The sequence below is a fragment of the Anguilla rostrata genome, chromosome 1 (assembly GCF_018555375.3).
Source record: "Anguilla rostrata isolate EN2019 chromosome 1, ASM1855537v3, whole genome shotgun sequence".
NCBI classification, from domain to species: domain Eukaryota; kingdom Metazoa; phylum Chordata; class Actinopteri; order Anguilliformes; family Anguillidae; genus Anguilla; species Anguilla rostrata.
In genome coordinates, this window is record NC_057933.1 from 26794657 (window position 1) to 26807087 (window position 12431).

At 45.6% G+C, this 12431-nt stretch overlaps 1 protein-coding gene across 2 annotated transcripts in view; it reads right to left on the minus strand.

The window, feature by feature from the left end:
• Positions 1-11892, minus strand: part of pals1a (protein associated with LIN7 1, MAGUK p55 family member a) — a 34873-nt gene extending 22981 nt beyond the window's left edge. Inside the window, exon 1 of one of the 2 annotated variants that reach the window (XM_064332472.1) lies at positions 11623-11892. Coding sequence is in view for 1 of the 2 variants with exons in the window: in XM_064332462.1 (XP_064188532.1) it covers positions 11444-11508 (65 nt within the window). In the remaining variant the exon portion in view is untranslated. Of the gene's footprint in view, positions 1-11443; positions 11545-11622 lie in introns of those variants that run through there. The other variant, XM_064332462.1, reaches the window with a different exon arrangement.
• Positions 11893-12431: the final 539 nt, after the last annotated feature.

Sequence of the window (12431 nt, forward strand, 5' to 3'; positions counted from 1 at the left end):
AAAAAAAAAAAACATTATAAGACAGCAGCACGTACTAAGCATTACTCACATATTGCATTAATCATCAAAACAAACATCCAAAAATAGATCAGAATAGATTAGAATAAGCACAGGGGCAATCCTGCCCAAACTTTCGCTGAGGTGGTTACAACTGTGCGTGGGATTTCGGGCAAACCGGACGGTCTTCAGACCGCAGGAATGAATCACACAGCTTTTCACCATTATCATCAAAGAGTTTGAGTCCTTCCTTCTGCCGGGATCTCAAACTCATATCCAGGAGGGCCACTGTGTCTACTGGTTCCTGATGTGTTGCTGCAATTAAGTCACCGATTGGCTGAAGAGCTTGTACACCACGTTTCCAAGGCCAAAATTGGCGACTGATTGAAAAGAAATTGTGAAAATGAGCAGGTGCTGCAGCTCTAGAGGACTGGAGTTTGAGAGCCCTGTTCTAGGACGCGGTTTCAGTGTGCTGACGCACCCCATGGTCAGAGGTGGGGAGTGCGCAGCACTCTCACAATGATCTTAGTCAGGTGTAGCCATAGCATGAAATTACAAGAAGCTACATATGAGAAAAGAAATCTCCCAAATCCTCCTCACTGCCAGAGGCCCCTGTTCGCCCCTATCAGACCTCCCAATGTGACCCCCCCCTTCCCCAATCACTGCGCAGGGGCCGGTCTGACGCACCACCCCCACCCGACCCCTCCCGCCCCCGCTCGATACCATCATCCCGGCCGCACAAAGGTAGCGGAGCTATCCCATAATTCCGAGCGTGAGAATGCCAAACAGCCTGGGAACCGCATTCCAGGGGCCGAGCAGACAAGCATAAGGGTCCTATTGTGTGAGAGCCGGGCTCTGTGTGCGTGTGTGTGAGAGAGAGGGAGAGAGAGAGTGTGTGTTTATATGTGCATGTGTGCGTGCGTGTGTGTGTGAGAGAGAGAGAAAGAGTGTGTGTTTATATGTGCATGCGTGCGTGCGCATGTGTGTGTGTGTGAGAGAGTGTGTGTGTGTATATGTGCATGTGTGCGTTTGTGCGAGTGTGTGCATGTGCTTGTGAGAGAGAGAGTGAGTGAGTGTGTGTGTGTGCACACGTGTGAGTCTGGCTTGTGTGTGTGTGTGTGTGTGTGTGTGTGTGTGTGTGTGTGTGTGCGTGCGTGGGTGAGCATAAGAGTGTGCGAGGGCAAGCTCCGCTCGTTATAATCCTTGCGTCGGGCCCTTGGAACGGCCAGACAGAAACCAGCCCGCCGTTTCACGCCCCTCCCATTCTAATAAATCACAAGGGAGGGACGGACGGTGAGAGGAAGAGAGAATTTGAATTTTGAAGGGAACTGCATTCAACAGCCCCTCAGGCACCAAAACAAACTGGGAACAGTGCAACAACATCGTCGATGCCCGATCGTGTCATGAAAACACGCGAGAGACGAAAAACAGTCAAATAAAATCAAAAAGTAAAATATAATTAGCCGACAGAAAAGAACAGGGAAGAGAGAGAGAAAGACAGCAAGAAAGGCCGAAATGCAGAGAGCGAGAAGCCAGAGTACGAGAAAGACGAGCCCTAAGAAGGGATAACGGAGAGCGAAAGAGGCCACAGAGAGTGCTCAGGTGTGTTAAGCAGGCCCGTAAGCGGCATTAACGCAGTAAGCGTCAGGCCTGGTCATCTGGCTTGCGGCGGCCTCTTCGTCACAGGGCTCCCGTCAGCCGGTGAGCAGTTTCACTCAAGAGATTATGACCAGGTTAACTCGAGCCCGGCCTCTCACCACAAGCCCAGGGACGCACGTGACAAACCACCACAAGTCTCAAGCTCTGAAGAAACGGTGGAACGTGGATAGACCTTCATGATCTGCAGGCCAGTGCCTTAAAATGGGGTATTCAAAGTCTGCCTAAAATCCATACAATCTTTATTTATACTAACCAGAGACAGAACCCCCTCCCCCCATTTACAAAGCAATTCAAACCTTCCTGGCCAGACACCAAATAGCAGGAGGGGAAATTTATGATTTCCACCATAACTGAACGTGTCATTCCAGCAGCTCTTGGAAGAAGTGAAGAAATACTTTTGGTTTTAAAAATGTGTCTTAGGATTATTTCTTGGCTTTTATTTCATTGAACTTGGGCGACTTTTAAGATATTCCTAGCATTTGTATCTCTGTGATTTACACCGCATACCATACAGAGAGGAAAGAGAGAGAGAGAGAGAGGGGGGAGGGGAGGGAGGCAGGACAGAGCGAGGAGAAAAAAAGAAAGCATGCTCAAGGATGAGAAAACCAAACAGCAGCATTTGTGTGACTGTGCGCACGTGCTCCTCCCCTCCACATGACTCTGCCCTCTCTCTCTCACTGTGAGCCACACGCATGACTCCACCCTCTCCATCCCTCACTACAAGCCACATATGACTCCGTCCCCTCTCCATCCCTCACTACAAGCCACATGACTCCGTCCCCTCTCCATCCCTCACTACAAGCCACATGACTCCGTCCCCTCTCCATCCCTCACTACAAGCCACATATGACTCCGCCCCCTCTCCATCCCTCACTACAAGCCACATATGACTCCGCCCCCTCTCCATCCGTCACTACAAGCCACATATGACTCCGCCCCCACTCCATCCCTCACTACAAGCCACATATGACTCCGCCTCTCTTCCATGCCACTCACTACAAGCCCACATTTGACTCTGCCCCGTCTCCATCCTCACTACAAGCCACATATGACTCCGTCCCTCTCCATCCCTCACTACAAGCCACATATGACTCCGCCCCGTCTCCATCCCTCACTACAAGCCACATATGACTCCGTCCCCTCTCCATCCCTCACTACAAGCCACATATGACTCCGCCCTCTCCATCCCTCACTACAAGCCACATATGACTCCGCCCCGTCTCCATCCCTCACTACAAGCCACATACGACTCTGCCACCTCTCCATCCCTCACTACAAGCCACATATGACTCCGCCACCTCTCCATCCGTCACTACAAGCCACATATGACTCCGCCATCTCTCCATCCCTCACTACAAGCCACATATGACTCCACCCCTCTCCATCTCTCACTGTGAACCACGGACCCAGGCTCCACTTTACCTCTGCCTGCCAGGTCACTGGACAGCAGGTTGCTGGTTAAACTCCTGCCAATGTTCCACTATGCATGGGGTCTCAATGATGGGGCAGGGGGCCACAAAAACATAGCATCTTCTGTGATCCCCCAACCATGAACTTAATGCAAGGTTAGCAGACAGTTGCAGGCAAGTAGCTGTCATTGACATATTGTAATTATAAGAATTATAATAGGCCTTATGTTCATAAATATGGTCTACACTATTATAACTAAATATTTTCTTACTTGCCAGCGAATTTAATGACACAAACAGCCACAACACTTAATTGCTACAGTAATACGGTTTCATTATGTCTGTTGTCAATTATGTAGGCTAATCCACACCAAGCAAATATTTAAAATATTTAATGCTGGAGCCTTTGAAGACGATGCCTAAGGCACTGAGTGCTGACACGTTGGCGTTTCATGAAGTGCTGCCTTTCTGGAGTAGCCTATGTTTTTAAGCGTGTGACCATATCTTGAATCTGTCACGCATGTCTGTCATTGGATGGCCCCATTACTACCTAAGACATTTCCGCAATGTGTAAAAATATATCACAATTTCCTAAACTAAATTTTCCCGTGCTAAGATAAGATGAGGGCGTGCCAACCTTGAAACACAACGGAAAGTTCCAGGGCGTCATACGGCCTGAGAAAGTCAGATCGCGCGGTGCCGCATAGAGAAGAAAGTGTCATCCTCAGGTGACAGTTGTCAGGAGAATAATGTCCTCAAAAAATTTAAATAAAAAATAAATAAATAAAATACAGACTCATTCTGAGAGGCAAGGGGAAAAGTACTGCGATTAGACTGGAGCACTGCTGCCTTCATCTGTCTGCCTGTCTATTCTTGTTAAAACACAACTGGAGAATTGATTTTACACTCGAAATGGACTCCATTACACAAGATTTATGTATGGCTTTCATTCCGAAGACTTAATTCTCATTTCAGGCTGTTTCAGAATGGTGGGGGGAGGGGGGGGGGACAGGAGTCCTACACATGTAGAGGACTAATATTAACCTTCAAAATAATGCCACAGAGAAGGCTATCATGTCTGTGAAATCCATGGTGGTAGAACTGACAATCAAGCAGTCAGTGAGGAGCTCCACCCTCCTCTGTTCGGCTCCTCTTTGGCACAGATGACCTCCACCTCCAGAAGACTTCCCAGATGACCTTGCAGGCCGAGCTCTCAACTGGTTGGCTTTCTATCTTGATGGTTTCTCTTTCCAGGTTGCATTGGGAGGATGCAGTTTTGAGGTCTTGTCACTGCCGTGCAGGCGTCCCCCAGGGTTTGGTCCTTGGTCCCCTCCTTTTCGCTCTCTATACTAATCTCTTGGTTCTGTCATCTGCTCCCAAGAAGTGAATTATCACAGCTACTCTGATGACGCAGAACTTTTCCCCTTTACATTACAGGCATTTAGCACCCTTATTCAGTTATGTTGTAAATCTTGCGCCCCCAGACGAGTGAATTTGAATTTTGTAAATCTGAACTGAATCATTTGAATTTGCATGTGAGCTTTTAAAACTGAACACCGTGATTTGAATGTAAATGTCAAAAACCTGAATGCGCCTGGATCCCGTGGATATTCCATTTTTCTCAGTATTCAGTTTCAGTTCAGTTAAAAGGTGAATTTGGAACTTTCAAGCTCCATTCAGCCATTCAGAAAGCCGCGATTCTAAATTTGACACTCAGATCACCGAAAGCTTTCAGTTTGTGGACATCCTGGCACTTAGGAAAATCAGTTATGTGCAGATATAAACAGACTTTTGGAGCACGTCACTCACTTCTCATTGCACATTCCCGAGGGCAAGAGGTTTTCTGCTCAGAGCCATATGTCAATCTCCACTAGCTGTGTAGGCTTTAGACACTGCGAACGGGTTAGCCCACATACGGACACCAGGTGACCTACGGGTTACAAACCACTAGCTTCGCCATTAATGACATCATCCCTGTGTCTGCGGTCTACAACGTAGCCTTTATGCAACCTCCTGCGCAGAGGGTCCCGATCACGGTCCCTGCAGGAAACGTCTTGGCCTGAATCCCCCCACCCCCCCCACCTCGGTTTCCTGCATCGACTGAGAAATAAAGTCAGAAATCAAAGCAGGGGTATCCAACTCACTGCAGATCCTCACTCAGAGCAGCTGCAGTATATGCAGGAAAGGTCCTTCATCTGCGTCGCTGGCTATTTCAGCACCGAATGCTCACCGAACAGTACCATGTAAGCATCTGGGGGTGAATAAAGGGGTAAAAATATCCCCTCAAACACAACTGACATAATGCCATGCTTGCATCTTCTGCACTAGTAGAAAGACTCCAGGGCCACTGACATAACTGACCTCTTTTTGAGTGTAAGCCACGCAGCAAACTGACGCTGTGATTTTATGTTGACTGCGCTTTCGCTTGGAATTTTGATCAACTCGACTGGGTTAAGACAAAGGCTCGTGTTGAGCAAATAAGAAATTGGATGAAAAACTGACCGAACACAACATAAACAGTGTTCCATCCTCAGCAAAAGAAATGGCTTAAGGGGACCCTCCTCTTGGTCTTGTCTTCTCTACCCTGACAAACCCAGTGGTGGGTTAAGTTCTCCACAGCAATCAAGGGCAGCAAAATCATTTAGCCTACCGTCTTCTGCCACAGACTGAAAACACACCAACTAAACTACATACTGACTTCCCTAATGCTGAACATTTCACATGGGTTTATTAGCCCCAGCTACACCAACTCGAAAATTATACCCCCTAATGCATTTGCTTCCTAATAAAGCCACTTCATCCATTTCAGTCCTGAGCCCACTATGGCATCTTACTGTGCTTAAGATTACATAGGCGTACTGAGTATTCCTATCAGTTGTGACCCTGATCACTTACTATCAGCGTTGCTCTTATTGTCTAAACTTAGCGATACAAACTTAAGAAAGTTGCTCTGGATAATGCATTTATATTGGCTTAATGCAAAAATAAATGCAGTCTAAATTACATGACAATTTACAACATATTTTATGCTCAGGATATTTATTTAATTTAGCCCACGCTGCCATATGCTGAACAGTGTCTGCATGTCCCATACCCTCTTTTTCTCCAGTGATTTCAAAGACAAAGACCCAACATGCAATTACACAGCCAACTGCACAACAAACAGGGTGGATAAATCAATCACAGGGGTGTGACTGAGCTCCAACGCACAGGAAAAGGAGTCTGCACTGCATGCATGTGTCGTGTTTGCAAACAGGGCAGCAAGGAGTAAAGTCCAATAGTAAATATGTAGAGAACTCTGCAGCGAAAGGGGCCATTGCTTTTATCAAAGCAGCCAGCCTTGGCCAAAAAGAGCAACAGAACAATTTATCAATAATTGATAATGTAGCCTAACTGCTCCTTTTATTTTCTGTTCTGTAAATGGACCCAGAAAAGCAGCATGCTGGAAAATGAGCACACAGGCAAGCCAAATGCTGTGGCCAACAAGTTAAATTCTGTGATTAGACCAATCACTTCGGACGAGGTAGGTTAAGGTAGGGCTATACAAAATGGACAAATATCATTTGTAATATTTTTGAAAATTGTGGTAATGACAATGTGCCTATTCAGGTAAAGACCTAATTCAGTACTAAGCTATCCAAGAATCAGTAAATCTGATGTGCCAACAATACAAAAGTGAAACAAATAATTTTAACATTATTTCTGTATTTTTTTCCCTCCACCATGTTTCAAAATGGTGCAGATGAAAAGAAAGAGAAAAGTCTATGGAATAATCTTTAACACTACAGCCAGTGAGGTAAGACTGCTAGCTGACTACCAATAAGGGAGTTCAATTTTTCAACATCAGACAACATTAAACAACTTCTCCAGTAACCACAAAATGGGTAAGAGAATCACTGAAAAAACTGCAATTGACTATCAGTCATTCTGCCAGTTACAAGAATGCTTAAGGAGCACTTCCCTAGTATTAAACCAATATACATTGTTGACACAAACAATAATATACAAAGAAACAAAGTATGCACCAATAAAAAATGGTGCCTCTAGGTGCATGCCAAAATCTGTCAGCATAAACAACAAGACACACCCACAGCTACAGCCAAGACGGGGCCAAGACGAGCCTCCCACCACAACCGCCGGATAACTTGCGGAAATTGAGCTTGCAGACCCACCGTCCTGTCCCAGGGCTTCAGGGATAATCGCGCTGGGCCTCCCCTCCCCCCCTTCACGGACGTACCCCTAAAGAGATAGGTGGCTGACGGGCGCCAAATCTGGCCCGGGACCATCTGCTGCGCTGGGCTTAAGCCCTTGCGGCCCTCCTGGCCGAGGCTCTTCGGGGGGGTGGGGTAGGGTGGGGCAGATGCTGACCGGCATAGTAATGAGGCCCCCCAGAGGGCAGCGCTGGGTCAGAGCAGTGGACAAGTCGACCGAAGGACACAGACAATACTGCTCTGACTCTACACAATCGCCATCTTTAGCGCTTAATATCTGACCAGGAGGGTATTTCATGAAGCAGGCTTAAGGAGTTAGCTAAATAACTGTGGCGAATAAAACCCGGAACCCTCCCGATTCTGGAACATGGACTGAAGTAAAAGGAGCTGGTCTGGGTTTTACTCAGCACAGTTACCCAGCTATAATTCAGGAATCCTGCTTTGTGAAATACCTTCCATATGAATAATAACAACAATAATAATATTGCATTATATAGTGGTTTTCGCTATGTAAACGCATGCTGTGGTGTGTGGGGGGGGCACACCTGTGTAGCACCCGAGTGATGCACAGTAGCCATTTTGCACTTCAAGCACTGTGCTATTGCGCAAGGCTCGCAAAAAGGGAGGGAAAGTGTGTGAAAATGCTTCGGTTCCCGTTGGAACAGGTGCACGGTTGTGGCCCCAGGGCTAGGATGAAAGACTTGCAAGTCAAGGTAAGGGTGTTTACTCGAACCTAGGACTGCTAGCATAAAACGTATATACGAGCGTAACAGTGCTCACATACGCCATGTGTTTCAAGACCTCGGAAACATTCAGAGCAAATTTGACCGCTGCCACTTCGCCACAGACCCCCAATCCGTGAAACTATATGGAGCTCAGCAAGCTCCAGTTGGCATTGCGCAACCCAAAGGTGATGTCATATGAGCGCGAACATGTGACAGTCCCCGGGTGTGACAATCGCATACCTCTACAGGACAGACCTGTACTGTAGACATGCGAAGACTGGCCTGGGCAACGTTCTGCGGCTTAGCGGCACTCAAACGTCAAGCTTCGCGGCGCTCAAGAGACCCGAGGAACCCGCCGCCAGCCACTTCAAAAGATCGACGACCTTGGATCCACCTTTGTCTTGGACAAAGAACGGCTTGTTTACTTTCACGAGACTGCCTGCAGAAGCCCGAGCAGGCAGCAAAGACCTACGTGCAGAGACACAATTGATCTAATTATTCATAAAAAAGGGGCTTACAAACGCAACTTTGTACCGACCGCAAACCTGTCCGCAGACACCCTTGCGTCGAAATGGAGGGACCCACCAAGCTCTAGAATTACGAGACTGCGGGAGACAGACCGGCCTGTCTCTGGAGAGGAGAAACAGATCTGGACTGTTATCTCCCCGCCCGAGTCTGTGACATCACAGTCCAGCGTTCCTCACTTTCGAACAGAAAATTCCAGATTCCAGCCCCGAGAACTGAACTCTGTACTACTCTGTGCCAGGAGAGAAGGGTGGGAGGAGGAGGAGGGGGCACAGAGCGAGGGAGGTAGAGAGACAGAAACAGAGGAGGAGGGAGAGGTTGTGGGGGGTAGGTGAGTGGGCAGGATCTTTATCGGGCTGAGAAAAAGCAGCAAAAGACATACAGAGTGGGAGGGGAGGAGAGAAAAACAGAGATGCAAAGGTCAGCAGAGGAAGAGAGAGGCATGGCCATCCCCTTTGCAGGGGTTGGGTGTTTGTTTTTAAGATTAACATTAAGATTTGATAAAGATATAGGCCTACTTTATTGCCCCCATGGGGAAATTTGTCTTGGACTTGTTAACACCCCCGGCGCTCCATACGCCCTGGGACGTCCCAGCGGATAGGTATGCTTCTTTGCATTACCTAGTCCACATCTCCAGCTTTAATTTAAACAGGGCCCCAACTCAATGATGGGAATGGGAAGATAAGGGTGGAACAAAAAGGGACTCCACAGTGGCTGTGGCTAGTTGGAACAGCACATTTCAGGTGGTTGCGAACTCGTATCTCCTAAACCTCAGCCTCTTTTAAATAATTTATTTTTATTTTATTTTTTAAACTTAGCACCCCCAAAAAAATTTGCTCATTAATTCCTTTCAACTGGTGGAGGACAAGAGGCAGCAGGTTGGATCATTTTGCAAATCAAACTGAATTATCTTAGGATGCTTTCACACTAGTGAAACAAAACCAGATGGACTTGTCTTGTGTCCAGATCACATTCCTAAAGCAAAAAAAACAAAAAGAGTCACCAGCAAACATCCACCAACAGAAGTTGAAACACTTCTCCTGTCATCTTCCGAATTGTATGCCTCCCTCCACCTCATCTGCCAATTACAGGGGCCTCTTGCTGTATGGCACTAAGAGGGTTAATCAGAGTAATACGGTAATTCTCCATGAACTCTTACAACCTTTAAATCAGTCACCATCAGAGATATCCCAAGACTGCTATCTGGGGGGCTAAGAGTGAAGCTGACCCCAGAAAAAAAAGCTTTGCATAAAAAACAAACTTATCATTGCTGTAAGTGACTCAGATCTCTTGGATACAGAAAGAAACCCTGGACAAGCAGGTGGTTTCCAAGAAGTGCCCAGATCAGCTCTGATGTAACGTGATTCCACAGCCTGACTTAGTACCTTAAAGTCCCTTCTACATTACTGAAACTGGACAAGAGTCAGAAAGACCAGGCTCCGTCAGCAGTGACAGTGTAGATGTCTGGTACGTCTCCCTGGACACGTACATGGACCTAGTTATCCCTCAATCCCTCTTATTACAACCAGGACATTTGTTTCTTGGGGTTAGTAAACACCCATTATACACGGAGTTATATGGTGATAAACGGACAACAAAACACTTCCTGATTTCAAACTGAAAGCATGACTGGTGCTACAGTGTTTATGAGTATCGCTAGAAGTAATCTCAGCAATTCACAAAATCGATTAAACGCTCCTCTAATCTTATAAACACGAAACTCGCGCTTTTGCGAGTAAATTGTGAAATGGGAGACTGCATACCTTTCTGAAACACATCTTAAGCATGGTATTTAGCTGAAACTCAGCTGACTTGAAATATGCGACAAGTACAGGTGATAAGGTTCAGAATTGCTCACTTAATGCATGAGGACATCGGGCAATCAACATGGCATTTTCTGATTTTCTGATTTCTAAGCGGTGCATGTTGCGAGTAATGTGGAAAACCAGGTTTTCAAGAATGATACCGTATCATTAGGCATGGACGTCTACATTTCTTACAATAAACAGTTTTTAATCAGTTAATGCAGTGATTGGCACCACATTCCATCGGTAACGCCCCGACAAAACTAAAGGTTGCTAGTTACCGAGCTAAATAATGGTCATTGAACTCCTGAAAGTCACTGACTTAATTGAGCAACTGATACAGGTAACACTAACAGTTAACTATTTATTAGTATTAATAAAATGCTTCAGCATATAAAAAGCGATCAAAATTGCTGTCAAGTGTTTATCCAGCAAAGCAGTAACGTTGGTTACAAATTGACAGCTGAGGACACAGATTCAATGCATTTAACAGTTACTAAACCTAGCCGGACAGCACTGCCCAGGTGGCTAACTCCAAAGTCTACCAAGGATAACATTATTAGGAATCAACCAAGCGATACAAGACAGCCAGACCCATCTGTTAAAAAATATAATCTTCACTTCACTTTAAGCATTGCATATAAAGAGGGCTTCCTATTTTCATAAGCAAAAATTAACCGCAAATGTAGACAATATTGTGATAGACTATCTAGCTTCCAATTTCAAAATTTGAAATCGTCAGACAAGTTGCAGTAGCTAGTTGTTATTGTTAACATTTACACTAAAGAAAGTGGTCTAATGTTTAAAAATATAAAAGCGATTTCGTGAACATAAAGGACCAGTTTCTTAAATTATCTCGCTAGCTAGACTGTCCGCTAATGATCATCCTATTAGTCAACTATCTAGGTAGCTATCAAGCTGGGTGATAGCTAGCAAATTAGCCAGCTAACAGGCTAAGCTAGCTACCAACAAATAATAAAGGCGAGCAATCTAAGCAATCTACTACGAACTAACTGGCTTGAAGTTAACTTCAAATAAAAGTTACTGTTGTTATATTGTAAACCGCATTTCTTTATTTAAATTTCAAATGCTAGCTAGGTAGACTACGTTACTTGTCACAACTTGCAAGCCACTCGCGTCCAGAGCAGAACCGGACTGTTCCTGTGTGTTGCGACATTTGCTGAAGCCAGGCTGATAAAGTGGATGACGAGCGTCGCTGGGGAACCTGTTGCACACAATAATGTTACGAAAAAGAAGAGCGTTTTAAGCGATGAAAATGTAAAACACTCACCCGCCTATTTCCAACCGCTCGAAATACGCTTATCTTATTTCCAGTAAACCCTTCGTGGGTTTCGAAGTCAATAAGCCAAACAAAACAGTCTATCCTTTAGTAAAATGCAACAGCGTCGTCCCGACTTTTCCCTCTTCGGCTTCCCAGATCGGATGCGGAAACTGGCCGCACCATAGTCCAGCCTTCGCCAAGGCAACTCCACAGCGCCCCCGCTCTCCTCGTCCCTTGAGACAGCGTTATTGATTGGCAGCCAGAACAATTAGGAACTTTATTTGTCTTGTAGTGTTATCCAATGAAGTTTCACTTTCCATCTGTCAAAGAATGAGAGCAATACCGAAGAGGCTGGGCATTCGGCACAAAGGTAGGGCACTAGCCGCATTGATGTTTAAAGCGGTAGAAACAGCAAGGGTTTAAAAAAAATGTAATTTAATAAATAACTCCCGAGATTGAGAAAGAGTTTCAGATTCCCATTAGTAGATGTCACAAGTGCTTCTGGTATTAGGTTGGGTGCCATAAAGCTCGTTAGAACGGTGCGGTCTGATATGTCAGAAAACTATATGTTGAGACCAGGGGCTCATTTATGAAAGGTAGCGGAGGTTCTACAAAATTTCAGGTTGATTGTGTATAGGTGAGCGTACGTAGTTTTATAAATCAGAATGCAGTATGTTGTTTTCTTCGTTGGTACGTAACCTTTTAGAACCTCCCATATGTGGGGCAAATGCTGAAAGTAAGAGAAAGTCACACGCCTAACTAGAAAAGCTTTTATTTATTTATTTATAATAATAATAATAATAATAATAATAATAATG